The sequence below is a fragment of the Malaya genurostris genome, chromosome 2 (assembly GCF_030247185.1).
Source record: "Malaya genurostris strain Urasoe2022 chromosome 2, Malgen_1.1, whole genome shotgun sequence".
NCBI lineage: Eukaryota > Metazoa > Arthropoda > Insecta > Diptera > Culicidae > Malaya > Malaya genurostris.
Window position 1 is genome coordinate 312919044 of NC_080571.1, and position 22658 is coordinate 312941701.

Consider the following 22658-nt stretch of genomic DNA (forward strand, 5'->3'; position numbering starts at 1 on the left):
AGTTAGGAAGAGGAATTGTCGTATGTTCGAGTCCCAACCTGGAAGGATTCTTAGCGTCAATTGGATCGTAGTACCAGCCATGAATTCGGTGGCGAAGTCTGAAACAGAAGGCAAAATTCTCCAAAAGGAATATAGTGCCAAAACGTCGCTTTTCTACTCTATTGGTTAAATTGTTTATATTATTTCATGATTGTTCCTCAGAATAGAATTTCCAAGAGCTAAATACTGGCTACTAAACATCAAAGCATTTGCTTCGGCGTATCAATAGGCAAATGATTGCGGTATTTTGCGTGAACTGAGTGCAAGTGAGAAACTATCTAATGAAGCTTTGCCACATCACTTTTGGCCCTGTGCTGTCCGTCCTCGCTTCCGCTCGTTCGGACCTAACTCAAGCAAAGAAACCTAGCTTTGAATACACCGGGCAAACGAGGCGTTTCCAGGTTTGAATGCGAGATTCCGCCACTTCCGACGGCGGGTCGGTAACCAACTCAGCTGGCGCCACCGAGCCACATCAATTACCTAGGAGATATTAAACGGATGAATATCAGAATTTATAGTTTTTTTAAATCAATAATGTGATGTATGCGATGTTTCCTTTTCGGTGAAATGTCCCTTTCGGTGAAATGACTACGATGGCTTTGATATTTAATTTCGCGGTACAGGATAATTAATCCAACGGCAAGATAAACATTGAACAGATTCCTGGACAAGATTATTTTTCAGTAACTGAATGAGAGGTAGCAGAGATTTTGAAACGTAACAAACTGTAAAAGTTCACATAGAAATTTCTCGTGTGACAGGTCATCTGTTCTTGTGGCTGGAAAAGCGATCTTTACATCATGACTAGGATTATAAACCAGGAAATTTATGAGCGAAAGTGTCTGGAAATTTTTTGTTGCGAGTTCTTGACCAACACGATTATTCTGTTCTGTTTTGGGTTGATTTGGCATCTTACCATTATAAAAAACGACCATGGAGCGATATGCCGCGAACACCGTCCAGGTAGCGTATAAAGACGTGGAGCTTTTAAACACGTTGGATCTCCACCCAATAGAAAAATGTTGGGTCAATTCCAAGCGGAACATTAAGATGACACGGGAAACATTTGTCGGTTGGTCAGTTTCGATGTCAGAGTCAGCTAAATTTGCTTTGAGTTATAAATTTTAGTAAATTTCGACGTTCTTTTTATGCGAATCTATTGAAACGTAAATTTACATAATTATTTTCGTTGTTTGTACTACATAAGGCTAAAGGTCAGTGCATTGAACTAACAAATCGAAACAAGAGTAAGAGATTTTCAGCACAGGTCCAGAAACAAATACAGTCGAAAACACGTTTTCATTCGGCACGTCAGAAAAGACATTGCACTCCGTTGCAAAACAAAAAGTGTTCTGTAAATAGCAGAAACTTTACGGCTGCTTAGCGGTTGAAATTAAACTGCCGAGTTTAGCACTAAGCACTTCAATTTGAACTGCTCTGCACTGATGAGTCAAAGACGAAACGTAAAAATAATGAACAAATATTGGTTTTTAGAACATGCTCGAAAGAAAAGGATGCGTCTATATAAAAAATTTACTAAAAAAAGTTTCGTTATTCGAAAATCTGCGATCGACAGATTAAAGAATAAGCTATACGGATTTCAGATGCGATGTTGCGTGTTTGAGTTACGACATATAAGGATTGTTAAAGTAAGCATCCTCGTAATCTTTCTGTACATAACGTGACTACAAAGTCCATCTTGTTTAGGTTAAGGTCATTAAAAAAAAGAAAAATGTCTTAGAACATTTATATTAAAACGATCGCAAGCTCGAATGTTGATTAATTTAAGAAAAATATCACTTTCGAAACAACTTCGTCAGTATAAGCGAAAGATATCGAAAATATTCAAATGGAGGAAAATAACAAAATATTTAGTAATCCGCTTATAAGACAATCAGAAATTAGAATCCAACGCGTCATATTCGTGAATAACACAAAAAAATGCCAGCTCTGCCGTTTGTATCCTTGTGTCGGATGATTCCCGGCACCATCAACAACTGACGGAGGGCTCACTCATTCTCATGTGACGAATACGAATGAGAGCACAACAAAATTAGAACTCGTTATATCAACGAGGGGTGACTAAAAGCACTTCTGTCGTTAGGCAAGGATATCTGTAGGTACATGGTTATCCGTTAGTGCATGGAATCCAAGTTAGCCACCAGCATACGAGCGCCTTATTGGCTCACGTGGCATTGCGGGAATGGAATGAATGCGCGGCAGACAGCGCACGCAAAGCGTTATCCTGGCACTCCACTGCACTGCACTCCTACCTATCACCGGGATGGGGTGCACGACGTGACACGGTCGCAAGCATCACGTGTCCTGCCTGCCGTTCGACTCGCAACTCAAACTGAACCCTTGGCTTTCCTCCGGCAGATCGGCTTGCCATTTCGTAATTAGCTCGATGCAGTAATAAAGCTGAAATGAGGAGCATCTCCCAGGCTCATCAGTTTATGTTCGCCTTGGTAGCTCTCATTGAAATCAGGACGAAAAAGAGACTTCTGATTTTGTGCGAGGAGCATCCATTTGGGAGGGCTGCTTGTTGTACTCGGGGCCTCGTTAGTGTAAGTGCGCCTTTTTGTTTTGTAACGAATAATACGAAAGCGTGGAGGACGAAAGAAAAGATGAACGGGCCGGGATGGGTTTTGGTATGGTTGAAGGCATAGCAGACTGCCAGGAAGACCGAAGGGACGGACGAGAGAGCGAGAGCGCGGGTGGCAGATCTAGATGTTCTTCTGTTAATTTATTTAATTGCTTCGCTTCCACCCTCTCAACCGCTGCCTGTCAGTGTTCTTTCGGTGCCTCTTCTGCCGTACAGTACGCCATCAGCTGCTGCCAGCATGTCCTGCATTGAAGAATAGAGCCAACTCGCACACGAAGATGGTAAGGAAATCTTGTCGCTCTTCACTCCAACTCAATTCGGGCCTATGTTAGACACGGCTTTTGATGAAGAGTGCTACCTAGCTAGAGGCACTTGCTTGTTATAGATCACGGAAACAAGTTCTCTATGACATGCCAATCATACAAATGGATGCTTTTCACATACGGCAAACCCCCGGACCCATTCCAACGTTTACCCATCAAAGAGGTATTATCACTAAAAAAAATAATTCGCTCCGTAGAAGGAATTAAACTGATTGGACCTTTCACCGTAGCCGTACCGAGAAACCTAATATTTGTTATGGCAGGCGTTGAACAAAGTTCTTTTCTTATTCGGTACCGAAACGGATTAAATTTCGTTTTGAATTGAAGAAGAAAAAATGTAAGTTCTATCAGTGCAGCGGTAGGAAAAAAAAAAGAAATAAAGAGGCTCAATGACCAAAGAACACGAAATCAAAAACTCCTTGCGATGATCAGTCTTGCGGTTACTCCTTCGGTACTAACCTATCGAGTTACCTGAACCGATGAAAAAAATGGTAGCTCACGCAGTGCGAAGCCCATTCTTCAAAATGGGACGGAAATTCTTTGTAAAATAATTGTTTTTTTTTGCAGAAAAGCAGCGCTTTTCAATCAAATTAGAACAGAGCAAAAAAACGAATCCAATCCAACGAATGTGTAGTGAAACCCTTACCTTAAATAGTCCGCTTTACAAAGGATCATTCCACTGCGGGTGTAACAACTCGAGCCGATGTCCGCCAACATGGCACCGCAGCAGGAGCATTTTAGACAGGAGTTGTGCCAAAACCGGTCGAGGGCGTTAAGGAAGAATCGTTCGGTGATTTTGACTGAAATTAGAAGAAGGTAGATTCGGTTAATCTTTTAACTGAAAGTATACTATCACGTAGACAATTTCTAATGTCTAGCTAGTAAGATTATACTTTTTATCTGTTTAAAGTAGTGTATTTCATGGCCAACTTGTTGATTTCTTTGTGGGAAAGAATCCTCAGGATTTCCATTTTAGGAAACAATTTATTTCCAACAATGCATTTGATCGTTTCTAACAAAAATAAATTCCATTTAATTCCACTATATTCAACGTTCTTTACTATTTCGCCGCAAATGTCACGAAATAGTAATAGGTACAGATACTAGTATTTTGCTTTGCAATTTACTAGCTTCATTAGTATGAGTTCTGAGAACGTTGGGCTGATAAAGGTTGCGAATAGTACTAAAGACTAGTATATTTCGAGATATTAGTTGCGAAAAAGTAAAGACTTTTAAAATAGTAATAATAAATGCAATTTATTTTTCTCAAAAGTTATTTAGTTCATTACATTAACCGCTCGAAAAATAGTACACTAAGGCCTCTTTTTACACGGGGGTTACGTACCGGAAACCGTGCAAAAATAAACCGCGTGGAAAATTTGACGTAATAGTTCCAAAAACCGTAGATTTGATTATTTGTTTGTTTCGTTTTGGATAAAATGTAACTTTTGGTAATTTGAAGGGGATAAAAGCTTAGTTTTTAACTCCCAAATTTATACAAGGTGCACATAACTGGAAAAATGTAACTGTTGTTTCACAATAAAAACGGAAATATAAAAAACAGCCAGAGGTTCCGAGAAGGGTCCAGTCATACTTGATAAAACACATTGGATGATAAATCAAAATAGGAACACTTAGAAAACGCGTTGTACGACAAGCAAATTAATCTAAATGGCTCATGCCTTCTGTATAATGCATTCAGTTTTCAAAAAACCGATAATACTTTCAAATTAGGCCGTTCGACTAAAGAAGTGCTAGTAATACCACCAATAAACACTTTCACCACAAATAAAGCTTGAGAATCAGTTCTTTTCAATTCCGAAGGTGCGATGTGTAGTAAACACTAACGATCTTAACAGTCATTTTCAACTAAACTGAGTGGGAAGACAAGGGTATTGGATGAAGATCTATGTACGCAGAGACAGAATTAAATGGGAAGAATTCATAGAGGTGAGTACATATCAAATTAGAAAAGGTATTACTATGTGTAACGCTCGTATATTTTTTCACGAAAAACAGTACATTTGGCGTAAAAATCAAGGAAATAAAGTACATCGACTTTGAAAATACAGTGCATTTTACAGTACGCTTTTCTCTAAAAATAGTGAATAAAAAACAAAAGCAAATAAATTTGATCAGCATCTTACGAGGAAAACAGATTGAAAAAATGACATGCGAATACAACTGTAATGTAATGAATGTAATGAAAACCGCGAAAAAGCCACCGCAGAGATGGGACTCGAACCCGTAGCAAGCCAAATACGGGTAAATCGTTTTGCCTATTAAACTATCCTACATGTGAGACACACATACAAACAGCCTAACTGAACATAAGAACCGAGCATGTTCAGCTGTGCTCGGGCCCTACGGCGTTCATTTGTAGTTATTTCTCAAAAACAATCCCTCCGCAAGGTATTTCAGCCCTCAATTAGTCCGTTTTTTTGTATGTTTCACATGCAGGATAGCTTAATAGACAAAACGATTTAGGAGTATAGGAACTATTTTCGGGTTCGAGTACCGTCTCTGCGGTAGCTTTTTCGAGGTTTTCATCACACAGTTGTATTCGCATATCATGTAAAACTTACTCAATACGGCTCTACGTCGTTCTCATTCACATCGCTACGTGTTGCTACTGTTCTTGTATAGTCACAGATCGAAATCCGATGCGTTGAAGATTTAAAATTCTGTATTAAATTTTAGTGTGAAAAATACAGTAGAAATTAAAATACAGTAGATTTGAGGGTAAAAAACAGTACACAGTATTTGAGTCGAAAATACAGTACAATACTGTAAAATACAATACGGATACGAGCGTTAACTATGTGTCATGCTGAAGCAACTCATTTCATCGGCGTAAATCATAACACTACTAGAGCTATATCATTCAAATGGGTATGAAATACTGTAAAGTAAATTTGACTAGTTCTTCAACGGTCCGAAATTCTCGATGATATCAATGACGATGCTGACATCATACACAACAAACGAAAAAAAAACGTGTAAAAAGAGACCTTAGTGTATCTTTTTTCATTTTAACATTTTTGGAATGATGAAGCGACTCACCAATTTGTTTGGTAACCAATTCAAATCTTAAATCATACTATCGATTCACTTTTTCTTAACAAAATTCACAAAAATAGGTTCAAAAGAGATAGAATCCGTTTCCGTTTGGATAATCCTTTCTGAGAAACGACTCTTTCGGCAAAATGTCCCATTCGATGGAAAAGCTTTCGGCAAAATGACCCATTCGAATACGGTCAAAAGGTACCTCTATTCTTAAGTAGCGAGTCATAGATTATAGTTTGAATTCGATCGTTACCATCATAGAGAAACACATGAGCAGTGAGTCGAAATTTTAAACGAGTCAAGCTTTAGCAGAAATTAATTATGTCATTCATTCATACCCGGTTTTAACCTAGTTACGGTCGTTCACCTGCAATAACAGAAATTTGTCGCGTGTTTCTTCTGACGGTTTTGGTTTTGCCTTCTTCAAATAGAATGGTTATTAATTTAGTTGTACAAACCTGAAATAGTTATAAAATCTTGAACAGTATATACAAAAATAAATGTTATTATTTCTTCAATGCGAAGAAAAACTAATGCATATTGCCTTATGAAATAAACGTCATTTGAGGTGATGATGCATGAAGTATTAAAATTCTGCTTAAACTGTTCCAATTTGTAGGTTATGAATGCCTAACATTTCCAACTATCACCTGGTGGTGCAAAGAAGCCATTTTACAATTTTTCAATCTTTCATTAAAACCGATACTATAATTGAAATTGGTTTCTTTTGGTAGTGCTTGACCACTATGTCTGGTACTTCCGGAATCCGAAAACGAGAACCAGTGAAGCTTAAGAAAGTTCATTTGGTTTTCAATTAACAAGATCTGTAAACTTTAAACAATTATCTACGAATTTTGAGCATTTTAAGGATCCCGAGTTACTGAAAATTTTGAAATCTATATTTTTAATATTCAGAATCCTTTTTTCATTTTTATGTGCCACTTATACATTAACATACGATACTCATAGAGTTAGGGAAAAGATCATTTTTCTTAAGAGTTTTCGTGGCGATACAAAAATACCTCTTGGAGAAATATGTTGAGAGAAATGTTTGATTTTTCAATAAATAAAAAACAAAGGTGATCGTTCCCATTTTCTTATATTGTACAAAAATACTCACAATTCACGTAATATATGAACGATTATGTTTCCCAAATCGAACCGTGAAAAAGAATACTTCACGTCCTATGGTAAAAGGTATTGTACTCAATTCCATCAGAGTTCAGAAACACAAAAGTGCACAAAAACGTTGACAATTGTTGCAGTTTTGCTTCCAATAATAACTTAGTTTTTCCAGAAATGGATACCAAGTCTTCTGACTTCACAAACTTCAATTTAAATTAAACTTCATACAAGTTTTCAGTATGGAAAACGATTTGTTTTATATGAGTGAAAAGATAAATTCAACTCAAGATTGAATTTTAAAAAGGGCGAATACATAGTTGCTTATATTTTTATCAAATCGTTGTAACCCGATAACATAAGTCAATTGTGCAAACAAAGTATCTAAAAAGAAATTATAAGAACAATGATGCCCCAAAAGAAGTGGTTGAAATTGTGATTATATTAATACAAGAACAGATATTTTAAATACGAAATACCATTAGCTATAGTTTTTTAAAGTTGTGTATTTGAACAATTCTTTAAAAAAACTATTTAATTCAACAAACTGATTTTTTAATTTTCTTTTCAAACAATCTAGAAAATGGTTTCGGCTAGGAAAAAGATCACTATGAGCAGAGGTTAAGCCAATAACTGCGAATTGTTTTAAGTGTAACTTTTTCATTGACGAAAAGACACATAGATAAAATGATCAAATCAACGTTAACTATAGGTTTTAATATAAAATGTAACCCAAATATTAAAGAAATGAGATGTGGTTTATCTTCAATATATGTTTTTCGAATATTATTTTAGTTCTTGGAAAACATGAAATATTTGAGTGTTTAATTTTCTAGAGCTCCGAAGATCGTTTCAATAACTTGTTTTTAGACACCCATTTAAGGAGTGTATCGATAAGTAGTTAGCAACATTCAAAAAGTTATTACTCTGAAATGGTTTAATTTTTTGCAGCGTGTTTTGCGGTGACATGTTTGTTTACATGTCAATAACAGCTGCGCAATCGATTGGTTTCGGTACGGTTTATCGTTTCAAAGATGAGTCGAATTGATCCGAAAACACGAAAGATAATTCTGCACACTTGGTGCTCAGAAAGTGGTGTCACGTACAACGAAATTGCAAAACAGGTGAAAGTGCACCACACCAGTGTCAAAAATACTATCGAGAAATTCGATAAGACCCTTTCCATGAAGGATTTGCCCCGATCCGGTAGGAAAACGGGTCCCAGCCAGCCCGGCCGGGACATAAAAGTGGTTGAGTACACCAGGAAAAACCCATCGGCGTCGACGCGGGATTTGGCCGAGCAGTTCAACACCAGCATCGGGATGATTCAACGGATCAAAGTTCGGAACTCCCTGAAAACGTACAAGAAACAGAAGGTGCCGAGAAAGTTCCTGGTACAGCAAGTTTAGGCCAAAACAAGAGCGCGAAAACTGTATAACCGGATTCTACAGAATAAAGACGGATTCATCCTGATCGACGACGAAACCTACGCCAAGGAAGACTCTCGAGTGCTGCCCGGACCGCAATATTATACGAAATCGGTGTACCAGGACCTGGACGATGCTGACACCACGGTGGCGATGGAAAAGTTTGGGCAGAAGGTGTTGGTCTGGCAAGCAATTTGTACCTGTGGTTTGCGGTCGTCGATTTTCTTCACGAAGAGCACAATTAACGCCAAGGTTTACGAGGAAGAATGTTTGAAGAAGAGAATGCTGCCACTGTACAGAAAGCATAAGGCTCCTCCTCTCTTCTGGTCGGATTTGGCTTCAGCCCACTACGCCAACTCCGTTCTACAGTGGTTGTCAAAAACTAATGTACAACTCGTGGAAAAGGACATCAACCCACCGAACTGCCCGGATCTTCGGCCAATTGAAAGGTATTGGGCAATTGTCAAGCGGCACTTTCGGAAGGAAGGTACAGTGTCCCAAAACATGCAGGAGTTAAAAAAAACTGGACAGCTGCCACCAGAAAAGTCACAAAAGTAATTGTGCAGAATTTAATGAAGAATGTCAAGTTTAAAGTGCAAGCGATTCACAGAAACTAGGTTTTTCTTCAATATAATAAGTGAAATGCATAAAAATGTAATTTTTCTACAATATATCGAAAACTGATGTCAAAATATTTTTTTTTTCGCTTTTTTATTCAACAATCAATGTTGCTAACTACTTTTCGATACACTCCTAATATTTTTCGAGATATGACGATTCGACGAACAACATTGGCTGTGCAATGCCTTGAGTCGTACTTTTTCTCTCCAACCGGGAGAAGAAATGGTTTGTCATACTGAAAATGTGTGCAACGTTATAATTAAATCGCAGTAAGTCGCTTCTGATTTTTCACCTTTTCTGCTCTGAATATCTGGAATAACTCTGCATTATTATGTAGCGGGTAGTGACCATGGTATTGGGATAATGTGAAAAAGTTTCTTACAGAAAATATTTATATTTCCGCTAACATATCTTAAACAATCCATAGCTTGTTGGAAAGGTATTGTGTTATTCTATGTGACCATCAGAAATTTTTAATTTCTGGATCATTTTTAAAATAATACTGTCGCAAATCCAATCAATAAGGATCTGGTGCAAGAGCAGATTTTTCAATTTCAAGTTTTTTTTTCTAGCCCGAAGATACGAATTACCTTAAGGTTGAAACCACTATAATTGAAACAAAAAAAAATTCGATTGAAACTGATTTGATGAAAAATCGATTAGTCATCAATAAGATTTCGTAATCTCTGTTGGTATATGTGCTTCCAAAACACGGATAGTTTTTAAGCGAATCCTATATATTTTTAAATTTACTTCTGAACAAGTTTATGATCGAAAATAAATTAGAGTTTTTTTTTGCTATATTGACGATTGTTGTATTTATGCAAACAAAACTTTTTTTATAAAGAAATTTAACTTCCCATGCATTTTAAGCCACACTATGAAATGGTGTTAAACGATTAATGTGTGCACGGAAAGAAATTTGTTACCGTCGTGATATCTAATAAAACAAAATCAATCATTATATATTCTCATGAAATCATGACAGTCATTCATGGTGTGATGCACAAAATGGTTTAAGTCACGAATGATTCCATGTATCCTGATCCCAATATGCTTTACTTGCAATATAAACTTCACCCGAACCTAAGTACTCCGATTTCTTTCTTTGATATCACTGTGCAGCACTTTCTGTATCAATGATTAATGTGATAGATTGCTTTTGCTAGATTAATGGAAAAACAAAAAAAGGCAAACATTGTGAAATAAGAACTACTTAAATTGTATGACAGATTCTGAGAAATTATGCAAATTATGATCGAATTTGGCAAACACCAAAGCAAGGTTTTGTTTAAATACTTTTGAATGCATTCTTAAATATTTGATGTTTTTATTGTAGTCGAAATAACCTTATTTAAGCTTGTGGAAACCGAACATTGGATTCGCTTCTAAAATTAGAAAATAAGAAATTAGAAACCGTCTAATGAAAGTCATAAAAATTCCTTTATTTTACTACTTGTTTCGTAGAGAAATATTTTTATATATCTGGATTAATGGGTTTATAAAAATTATTTATACAAATAAGGCCTAACTAAGACTATTTTTCAAACAACATCTTGAAAACAAAATATGAATATTATTTCGCGATTGATAACAAAAATATTAGTAAAATTTTGATAAGAGTCATTGAGGGGTACAGATCGCGCTGATTGCGTAACACTGTTTTCTTATTTATACGTTTCGTGCTTGGCTCATCCGTGCAATACGTAAAAATAAGATAATACTATGTGGACTCAGCACCAACCGGTTTCTATACGGCACCAAAACCACTAAATAACAAAATTGGCTGACGGCCCGAAAGCCGTCACAAAGATTCTTTCTTTCGGCACTTCAGCAAATACTTGACACTTTGGGGCAAAAAGTGTATACGTAAATAGCATTAACTTCACGCCTGCTAAGCGGTTCATGTTGATCCGTTAGGTTGCATCAGTTGTCTAACATAAACTGCTAATGCACTGATGAGTCGAAAATGAAACAATAACGCGTGAGCTCACAATCGATCAAAAACAACAACGAATTGATGATTCTGAGCAGTGTTTGGAGCTGTTATATCGAAATAAAACCGATTTTTTTCGTTGATATATAACAATGGACGAAACATGGGTCCATCACTTCACTCCGGAGTCCAATCGACAGTCAGCTGAGTGGACTGCACGCGATGAACCGAACCCAAAGCGTGGAAAGACTCAACAATCGGCCGGTAAGGCGTCTGTATTTTGGGATTCGCATGGTATAATTTTCATCGACTACCTTGAAAAGGGAAACACCATCAACAGTGACTAATATATAGCGTTATAAGAGCGTTTGAAGGACGAAATTTCAAAAAAACAGCCTCATTTGAAGAAGAAAAAAGTTTTGTTTCATCAAGACAATGCACCGTGTCACAAGTCGATGAAAACCATGCTGAAATTGAACGAATTGGGCTTCGAAATGCTCCCTCATCCACCGTATTCTCCAGATTTGGCCCCCAGTGACTTTTTCCTGTTCTCAGACCTCAAGAGAATGCTCGCTGGTAAAAAATTTAAAAGCAATGAAGAGGTAATCGCTGAAACTGAGGCCTATTTTGAGGCAAAGGACAAATCGTACTACAAAAATGGTATCGAAAAGTTGGAAGATCGCTATAATCGCTGTATCGCCTCTGATGGCAATTATGTTGAATAATAAAAACGAATTTTGGCAAAAAAATGTGTGTTTCTATTAAACGATACGAACTTTTCAGCCGAACTGTTAAGAATCGGCTGCGAAGTCTGTTGAAACAGAAAGGCCAAATTCCAGGACTTAGCTTTTCAAAGTGAAAACTAAGACTTTTTACGATAAAACCCCGCTATTTTATAGCTGTAAACCCTTCCCAAAGTAACAAACAACGGAAAGGAAAACGTTGCGGTCTGGTTTTTATATGCAGAAAGTGTATGTAAAATTTGAAAAAAATTGGTTCAGTAGTTTTTGAACAATGGATACGGACTTTCAAAACCTGCTTTTGAGAAAAACGCGTTTAAAGGTTTTTGTCTATAAAATCAATGGAAACAACTTATTATTCAAGCCCGTAGAGTCTAACATTTTCAAAATATCATATTTTTTCTTTTATAATTTGTAATATTGAAATATTTCAAGAATATTTTGTTAAGTTTTTAAGTCGATCGAAACAGAAATCTTGGACCTGTGTGCCGAGCTCTTACTTCTTTGCAGTATGAAATAAGCAAAGATAAAGGCCCATAACTTGCTGAGTTCCGATAGGCTTGAAAATTTTACAGAATATTCTTGAAATGTTTTATTATGAAAAAATACAGAGAAAAAAATAAATGATTTTTAAAAGTGTTAGACCCTACCCGCCCCTTGAGTCACAATTTTGATCAATATTTTATATTTATGTTGAATCTACTATTTCTATAAGAATTCCATGGTTTTAACGACACAATCTTAGAGCAATACAGTTTTAACTAATGAGAAACGTAATTGAATTTTCTAATCATTAATGCATTTTCAAATGCTTACATGGATGAAATAAGTAACACTTGCACATTTCAACAATTTAAAACATAATTTTTATTAGTAAAATTTGCCCCGAATACTCCACTCTTCAGAAGAAATTTTGAAGGCCCGAAGTTTGAATCAATTGTGATTCTACCAGCAGCACAAAATTAGAGTTCAACAAAATGCCAATTTACAAAAACCAAGATTTTTTTTACCACGTTGCATAACAGAACCCGTTCAAGGACACACCGAAACCTGACACAGGCCAGAATATTTCGAAATTTGGAATTTATCTCCGTTCGTTTCGTCTCATCAAACTCACCTCCACATCCCGCACAGTGCACCGGTCCCTTGCCGTTGTTCATACCGTGGAAGCCCGCCTGGCTGTCCATCTGACTGACCCCCATCGGATTGCCGGCACCGCCCCCGGGCCCCCCGCCGTGACCGTTGTGGTGTGGCGTCAGCTGCGGGTAGTTGTTGTTGTCCGGACTGGGCGAATGGGGCGACGAGCCCAGATCCGAGTACGGATGATAGTGCGGGTTCATTGCTATTGAGGCGGCCAGTTTGACGGCTTTTTATGGACTCGCTGCTGGTTCTTCAGCAACAAGAATCGTTGGGGGGGTGGAAAAGAAAACAAAAAAAAAAACAAACTCTACCAGTACCAAAGTAAACAGTGTTCTCGAATTGAGAGGGAGCACAAACTGCAGCACCTTTTGATCGGATATTCTTAACCTGCACTGAATGACTAGTATATCTTTTCACGATGCAAAACTTTTCTAACACTGGCACAGTAAGCCGTGAACACGGAACGATCAGGAAGCTAGTTCTCGATTGTCACTTTGCTGGTTCTAAAGAGTGCGGAATTTTCTATCACATGTATGCACTTTACTCTTTATCTTCACCGTTCGATTTACTGTTGGTCACTGAGAGACAAACTTGTTTTATTATTAATTTCATCTATTGGTCTTATGTTTGCGGATGTCAAAATCAAATCTGACAAATCTAGGAAATTGAATAGCCAGCCACCACTTTTCTTCTCCGTCTTTTTCAATTCAAAACACAGCACAAGCCTTTTTCTTCTCCTGGTTTTCCCCGCAACTGCAGGCGAATGCTTTCACGCGGCTATTATTTATAAATAATTTTCTATTTTTCCGTTTCCTTCGGTCGCACTTCTTTTTATCTACCTAAATAAATTTCAATTTTTGCGAAATATACTTCATTTCAGCTGTTTGCGCGTGGTTTCCCGATGGGAACAGTGGAACGTTCCCAGTTTTGCCGGCATCACACTCCGTGGAGAAGACGGTAGACGGTAGACGATGGCAGGTGACAATACAAACAGAGTCACCCACTCTGGCGGAGAATTGAACGCGTAAGTGGCGCACCTCCCGACACTGTTCCTATTCGCGGCGGTGTACCGAAAATAACCACCTATTTGCCCCGCTATTTTTTTTTGCTCAGTATTTCTTCTTTCTTCACGATTGCCGCTCAAAAGGCGACGACTGTCTGCTCCTTTGACTCACTGGTGGCGCAAATGTGCGACCATTCTTGATAGCACTCACAGTCACTTCACGCCGGAATCACTGGGCTCACAGTGGCACTTATACGGGAAAACGCGAGACCTCTCGATAGCTAATGTTTGCCTTTATTTATTATTTCCCAACTATTATTTCTTATCTTGATTCTCATTAAAATCATATAAATATTTTCACTTGATTTTTATTTCTGGTTCTTCTGCTTCTTCTTGCACACTCGGGAACTCGCTGTCCTTCTGCCGGGGTACTATTATTTCACTTTAACGATCTCGGCGGACTGTCGGTCGGTCGGTCGGTGGACAACTTTTCAGTGCACGGTCTTTCTTTTTTCTTATGATCATCACCAGTTGGATTTTCTTCCTGGTGACAATTGCCGCTGCTCTTCTACCAGTTGATTGAATCAGCTTCCACGACGCGTTGAAGTTGAACTTTTTTGTTGTTTGTTGTTGTCGCTCCTGTTGGAAGTAGACAGACGTGAGGCGCAGAAGAGAGGGAGGAAGAGAAGAAAAAAAGATAATAATAATTAGTTTCCAAAGGTACCGATAGTAGTCTTGTGCACATTGGAGCAGAAATGACAAAACATAACGAGCGGCCTTAGAACAACCCAGCCAGCAATCCGAGAACGGACCACGGCCAGCAGTGAAAACAACTGCTATTGAAAAGTTTAATTAAATTAATTATCGTTTTATGATTTAATACTTTTATAAATTTATAGCTTTATTGTTTGCACACGATAATAAACCAATTTACGAGTTGCACGTTTCTGGCTGCTACCGACCGAACTACGATTTGGGCTTCCCCTTTTGGGATTGTTATGTTGTTGTGCCTTCGGAGCCAGAATCGCAACCAACGTAGAACACGTACCTACGAAGAACAGTACGAACTGCCAGCTGTGATAGCGTTTGCCCTCCCAGAAATTTCGATGCTTCCGCTAAACGATGATGTTGAGCAATGAAGGAAACTTTCAGTTCACACACATTCGAAACCCCTGAATGGCATACGTTCAGGAAACCACTCTCTACGAGTTCGCAACGCTCTCATGCCGTGCAACATTTTCTCTCATCGTCCCACTCACAACTCATTGCCCCGATGAACGGTGGTCCTTCGCTCACTTCTCACGCTCACCAAAAAACAAAAAAAAAAAAGATGAACAGTATTAGACATTCAGGCAGGCTTTCCTTGCTGATTGGTAAGAGAAAGGCAACCGGCGAAAATTGCAAAATAAATCGACTGACTGTGGCACAGGACTGGACGCTAAAGCGAATTGCAGTGTGAATGAGGACGACACGAAACTGTAACCCACAACAGCACCTCTTCCACCATTGAATGGTATTTGTGAGCTTCAGGTTTGCGATCCCGACGGATTCCCTAACAGGACCGCCACCGTTCCTAATGGCGTTTGGGAAGCATTTCTGGCGGTGCGGTGCGGTCCGGTCGGTTGGTGGTAGTTGTGAGCGATGCATTCTCGAATCATGCGAACAAAAGGGATCCTAACAACACAGCGAAACCATCCGAAGGCGAAGGGTGACGGGAACCAGGCACACCAGGGAGCTAGAGCCGGGAATTACTGATGGAACTTAAATTAAAAATTCGATACAATTGACCGTGATGTAATTACCGAGGGATTAGAGTGTGACCGGAGCTCTGATCGATTCTTGCATACGGCCAAGGGAAGGCACAGCGACGACGGGGTCATTGCGAGGCACGCTGGAATCAGCTGTATTAATCATTATTAGCACTCTTGGTAACAGCAGCAGCAACAGCAGCAAAAGTGGGTACAGTTCTCAATTAATGAGGTGCACTTAATGAGGTATTATTTGTGTTCATCAGCGAAGCAATTTTTTTTCGAGGTAGAGAGTTGGCAGCTGATCGGTTTGAGTTGTGGCAAGGAGTTTCACTGCGTTCAGCATTGAACGGTAAGCTTGGAGGGAGGAATGAGAAGAAAATCTTTCAGTAAAATTTCTCCATTTCAATTATAATTAACATCATTCATATTTCAAACAGTACAAACTAATTCCAGCTTCTGTGAGTTGGTAATTTTCTACTGATAAAAATCACATCAAAAAAGATATTGACAATAGAGATCGGTAGATTATTATACTCATATTCTTTCTTGTTACTTTGTACTATCAAAACAAGAGCTTCTGTGCCAAAATGTACCAATCAATTCAATTACGAAACCTAAAAGATTCAGTAATCTTAGTGTTCCAGTCAAAATTTACCAACTTTGTTATAGTTTCGTATAGTACACTCCTGCCGTTTCCTATTCATTAGAGCGTTAGCAGTGCCGATTGAAATGTTAGAGCAAATTAGTAGTTCAACTTGAACCTTCAGGCTGACGTAAAAGTTGTACTCTACTTGAGTAGCAAAGTTTTGAAAACTGCACCGGAGTTCGCAGGTAATTTTAAAATTCTGTTAATCAAAAGCAATTGTATTTGAATTTGAAGGTCGTCGATTCAGTAAAAATTGCAACACTCCGACACTGTACAAAAACAAAACCTATTTTTTCTTGGAAAACAAACGTCTTATTTGAATAAATACAAGCACATCCGAAATAAACAGCAAAATGTTTTTTTTTTTTCAATCCGCCATGTCTCGAAAATTATAGCGTTCAGCAAACTATTGACGTTGACAAAAATCATAAAAGGCTATAACTTTTTTGTAGATCAATTTTCCGGTTTCATACCAAAACTTTGAATGACACAGCGCCGAATGACAAAACGTCGAACGACAAAAAGTCGAAAGACGAAGAATCGAAAGTCACAAATCGTCGAATGTATCAAAAGTTCGAAGTATCGGATAGCCGAAATGCCAAAAGTTGAATACGACAATAGGCCGAATAAAACCAAGTGTCGAAAACAACGTGTGATCGAATACGACAGAAAGGGGAATTGTGGAAAAGTCAAGAGTAGAAATGTCAATGCGTGATTAATAGTGAAACTGCTTTGATCTGAACATTTGGGGGTTTTGCTGGTTTGTGCAAAAATGCTCATATTTTTTCGCGTTTCGCCTTCAGCTCCTCAGTGCATAGAGCAGTTCAAATTGAACTGCCATCTCGCGCCATCATATATTAACTCATGAGAACAGTTTTAGATATTCGGAAGTGTAAAGTTTTATTCGCGTTCACGTCATCCAGTTATGTATCTGAGATCACCCACCCACTTTTTTACTTCTTTTCTGGTAGTTATCAATTTTTTTTAGCAGGATTACCAGTTCTTGTAGTTTGAAATGTTTAAGACACTTAAGAACCTTATAGAAAAACAATTTTTTTCATTGAAAACATCTCGTTAAGTAAACGAACAGAAATTAAGCTTTTGAAGCTGGTTGATAATAAAATTCTATGAAGTGAAGATTGACGCTGCTCATTACAGCAAATAGTTCTGAAGTGCAATTACATAAAGTGAAAGTGATTCCCAGCGACATTTTAAAATTTGGGGACAAAACCTGAAGTTAGCCTGTTTCTATATGAAATAAGAGGCTTTCAAGCCCATATACTTTGTCTCAGCTTAATTCTTAAGTCATGTTTAACCCTGGAGATTAACTTTGTTTAACACTTGATATTACAGTGGATATTCAGCAAATATATGCAATGTAACAATCCCTGAATTCGTTTTTCAATTGCAATCGACTTTTTCTCTTTTTCTACTGTTAGTTGCATTCGACCTTTCGTTATATTCGACTTCTTGTCGTATTCGACCATTTGACGTACTCAGCCTTTTGGTTTTTCGACCTTTTGGTGTTTCGACCTTTTGTTCGTTGACGTTTAGTCATTCAACCTTCTATAATTCGACATTTTAGTACATATTCAATTTTTACGCCTTGCCCTGATGTGCTATGAACTTATTCAATAGTCAAAATAACAATTATCAATTAAAAATCTAAAAAATCATTTTTTTTTATATATTCGAGTTCCATTTTGGATATAAAATAAAAATGCAACAGTTTTTTGTAGTGTAAACTTTCTTCATATACCTAAGTTGCCAAAGACACCACAACAATCGAATCCTTTCTTTTTTTTAGATAAACGGTTTTGGAAATTTGGCTCATGCATCGTGAAAATACAGAATATTCGCACACTAAGTTTGACAAAATTACTACTATCAACGCAATAAAAGTGTTCGGAGAATGTTTGTTGACAGCCAGAAAGATAGTGTTGGGAGGAAATTGAATGCTGTAGATTGAAAAATTGTCGACAAATTATAGTAAAAGAGTCAAAATATTAATAAAAAGCGACATAAACTCATAAAGAATGGAATTTTTCACCATTTGGAGAATTTGGATGTTATGAATTGTGTTGTGTTTTGAATTAGGTCACCGATAAAAATCGTAATATTTTTCTGTGTAAGTTCCTTTTTGAATTCAATTTTTTTTAATAACTATTTATTGGAATATGAGTTAAAATTAAATTATTAAGATTTAAATTTTGTGTTCAGCCACAAGTGGTGACTTTTCAGCCCTATTATATATATGATTTGGTTATTACCATGAGGACATTATTTGCATCCGCAATTCTGAGATTTTTGTGTAGGGAAAATTCTAAACCTACTTGTATTGTGTAATGGGGAAAAGGAACTTATATACTAGCTTACTAACTAATACAGTGAACGAATCGATTCAATTTAAGATTGCATCGATTTTTGTCGGAGTTCGCTTATAATATTATGTGACATTACATCTAATGGTTCTATATTTGTGAGTCTGTGTAACTCATTTATACTAAACCAGGGAGGACGCTTCAAAATCATTTTCAGAATTTTATTTTGAATCCATTGAAACGTTTTCTTCGTGGTGGAACAACAACTTGACCAAATTGGTACTGCATAAAGCATGGCTGGTCTGGAAATTTGTTTATAAATTAACAATTTGTTTTTTAGACAAAGCTTAGAATTACTGTTCATAAGAGGATATAAACATTTAATATATTTATTACACTTTGCCTGGATTCCTTCAATGTGATCCTTGAAAGTGAGTTTTTTGTCATACGTTAAACCTAAGTATTTAGCTTGATCAGACCATGTCAATTCCAAGCCATTCAATTTGAGAATGTGATTATTGTTTGGTTTAAGAAAAGAAGCTTTTGGCTTATGAGGAAAGATAATTAAATGCGTTTTTGCTTCATTTGGTTTAATTTTCCATTTTGACAGATAATCACTGAAAATATTTAAACTTCTTAGTAGGCGACTGCAGATCACTCTTGAATTTCCTTAACTATGTTTTTCATAGCAGGATCACGAGAACGTTGATATTGTCGTCGACGAACATTCTTCAACCGAATGAGCAGTTGAAGATTGTCATCGATGATAGGAGAATTTAATTTAGTTTGAGCTTTGGGTACTGAAAGATCTCCGCAGAATTTTCTAAAATAGTTTCATGATCCACATGATTTTCAATGTGAGATCTGTAATCCAATCAATTAGCTCTATGATAGTTGAATATAGAACTAATTGGATTAATTATAGCTTCGTTGGAAAGTCTGAATGTTACAGGAAGATGATCTGAGTCAAAGTCAGCATGTGTAATCGGTTTATTACAAATATGACTTTGATCCGTTAGAACCGGATCAATTGTAGACGGATTTTTCACGGAAGAGAAACAAGTCGGATTACTGGGATGAAGAACTGTGAAGTAACCAGCTGAGAGTTGATTATGTAGTATTTTACCATTACTGTTATTTTGCCTACAATTCCACTGGACATGCTTAGCATTTAAGTCCCCTATTACGAAAAATTTCGGTCGATATCTTGTGAGTTTTTGCAAATCGCCTTTAAAGAAATTTAATTGTTCGCCGGTGCATTTGAATGGCAAATATGCTCCAGCGATGAAATAAATTCCATGAATGGTTTCAACTTCGATTCCCAAGCTTTCAATAACTTTAGTATTGAAAGAAGGTAAAATTCGATGTTTAATTTGCCGTTGGACAAAAATGGCAACTCCACCACCCATTCCAGAAAACCTGTCAAATCGATGAACCACATAATGTGGATTACTTTTCAATTTGACATTTGGTTTAAGAAAAGTTTCTTTCACAATGGCAATATGAATTTTGTGAATTTCGAGAAAATTATAAAATTCATCTTCACTCGATTTCAAAGATCGAGCATTCCAATTTAAAATTTTCAAATAATTATTTAACATTACTGTTAAATTTTAAATTCATTATAATATTATTTGCAAATTGCCATCCGATTTGAAATGCTTCAAAAAGTGAAAAAGTCGAATTCATTCGGATGATCATTTGAAAAAATTGATCTTGTAGGTAGATCATTTTATTTTCAGTTATATCGCCTAAATCGACTTCATTTAAAGAGGCGAATAGCATTGAAGGAATATATGTAGGTAGACTGCCATTAGAAGAAGATGATATGGCCGATCTACCTATTAATAAATTGTTTTCGTTAGAAGATGAACTGCAAGGCGGTCCTGTGTTTTGATTATTTACATTAGAAGAATTAAGTGGTAGATTTCTACCTGATATACTAGCATAACTGACATTAGAAGAAGATGATGACGTGGTCAACCTACCTGTCAATAAAGTGTTTTCGTTAGGAGACGAATTGGCAGGCGTACCTATTTTTTGTTTTATATTCAAAGAAATAAGTGCCTTAGAAGAATTAAGCGTGGCACTTGTAACGGTTTTTTGATTTTCAGGTATGTTATGTAAATTTAAGGTCGTTGATTTGACTTGTTGTCTAAGCGAACGAGCGTTTAAAATTTTTTCCCTGACAGGACATTTCAAAAAATTTTATTCATGATTTCCATTGCAATTTGAACATGAAAATTTATCAGTGGTTTCATTCATTGGACAAACGTCTTTCGAATGCGATTTACCATAATTCAAACACCGTATATCCATATGACAATTTTTGGTTCCATGGTCGAAGCCTTGGCAACGACGACATTGCGTTAAGTTTGCAATACGATTATGCCGTTTATAATGTTCCCAATGAATTTTAATGTGGGAAATGTAACGTACTTTTTCTAAAGTTTTCAAATTGTTTACATCACTTCGATTGAAGTGTATTAGGTAAAGTTCATGGGAAATTCCAGAGCGTGGTTTAGAAGTACCATTCGCTCTTTTTATTAAGTATTACTTGGGAAGGGGCAAAACCAAGAAATTCTTTTAGTTCATTTTTAATTTCATCAGTACTTTGATCATTTGATAAGCCTTTCAAGACAGCCTTGAAGGGTCTGTCTGATTTTATATCATATGAATAAAATTTATGAAGTTTCTTGGACAAATATCGAATAAGACGTTCGCAATCTTCCAATCCATCAACCAAGACTCGACATTCTCCTCTTCGTCCGATTTGAAATGAGACTTTTATTTCCGGAAGAAAAGTTGAAAGCTCAGTGCGGAATGCTTTGGAGTCGGAAATCATCACCGTCACTGGTGGCATAGATTGATGTTTCTTTTCAGAACGACAAGCGTCCATTTTGGGAATTTTTGTAGAATTTTCTTCTATGTCGCTACAATCGGATTCAGGAAGAATGTCGTAAATATCGTTAGACGGCATAGAATCAACGGAAGGGAAATCCGTCCGTTGTCTTTTATTTTTACATTCAGATTCTATAAGATCGTGAATGTTATTAGAAAAATGTTGAATAACGGATTGTGATTTATTCCGTATTGAATTTTTTTGGCCTTAGGCTTGTTGCCTTTCCGGTTGGACGCAGGCATTTTTCAAATGAATGAAAATTTAAATTAAATTAACTAGGCCAAATTAGTCTTCAATTAGGCTCCTAGTTTGGAAAAATCTTGATAAAGACTGATTAGTTCGAAGAATAGTTCTTTGAATAGATAGCCTTAAAAAGGCTGATTAATTTCTTAGTCACTCTAATATCACTCTTTGTATAGCCTTGAGAAAGGCTGACTAATTGATAGTCTTTAAAAAGACTGTTAGTGATTCAGGTAGCCTTGAAAAAGACCGAAGCCTTGAATCAATGAAACTCTAGGTAGTCAGAAAAAATTTCCAGTAGCCAAGAGCTATACGCGTGCGGTGCGAACGACTGTTCAACACCGACCACTCTTTTATGTTGATTTATTCAGTAGATATAGAAGGAAAGTGGTAAACTTTGCATGTCTTTTGAAGATAAACCAACAGTTTATCGACTAATCAAAAATTGATCAGAGAATATACGATAATTTCTAAATAGGATTTGAAACCAAAGTCGAACCATTCATCGACGTTTTTCTCCATTTGTTGTCAATGTTAGATTCGCCCTTCTTTGAAGAACAACTGAATTTTTTTTTCATGCCAGATTTTTTAGTGATTCATAAAACAAAGAAATCTTTTGAGATATCGAAAAAATAAAAGATTCTGGAACAGATCTCAACATTTCGTGCATTTCTAAAACCAGTCTACGCAAAAAACTTTGTAAACTTGCATATAAAATCCGTATAACTATGAAAATTCGCATAAAAACCTGTTTTACTCCACGTAGTGGTGTAATC

At 36.9% G+C, this 22658-nt stretch overlaps 1 protein-coding gene across 6 annotated transcripts in view; it reads right to left on the reverse strand.

The window, feature by feature from the left end:
• LOC131431138 (LIM domain transcription factor LMO4) overlaps positions 1-22658 on the reverse strand; it is a 726034-nt gene that overhangs the window by 74644 nt on the left and 628732 nt on the right. For 5 of the 6 annotated variants that reach the window (XM_058596655.1, XM_058596660.1, XM_058596656.1 and 2 more), the window contains 2 exons: positions 12997-14661; positions 3614-3767 (listed from right to left, as the gene is read on the reverse strand). In XM_058596655.1, the coding sequence (XP_058452638.1) occupies positions 3614-3767; positions 12997-13219 (377 nt within the window). In that variant the 5' untranslated portion in view covers positions 13220-14661. Of the gene's footprint in view, positions 1-3613; positions 3768-12996; positions 14662-15070; positions 15182-22658 lie in introns of those variants that run through there. The other variant, XM_058596658.1, reaches the window with a different exon arrangement.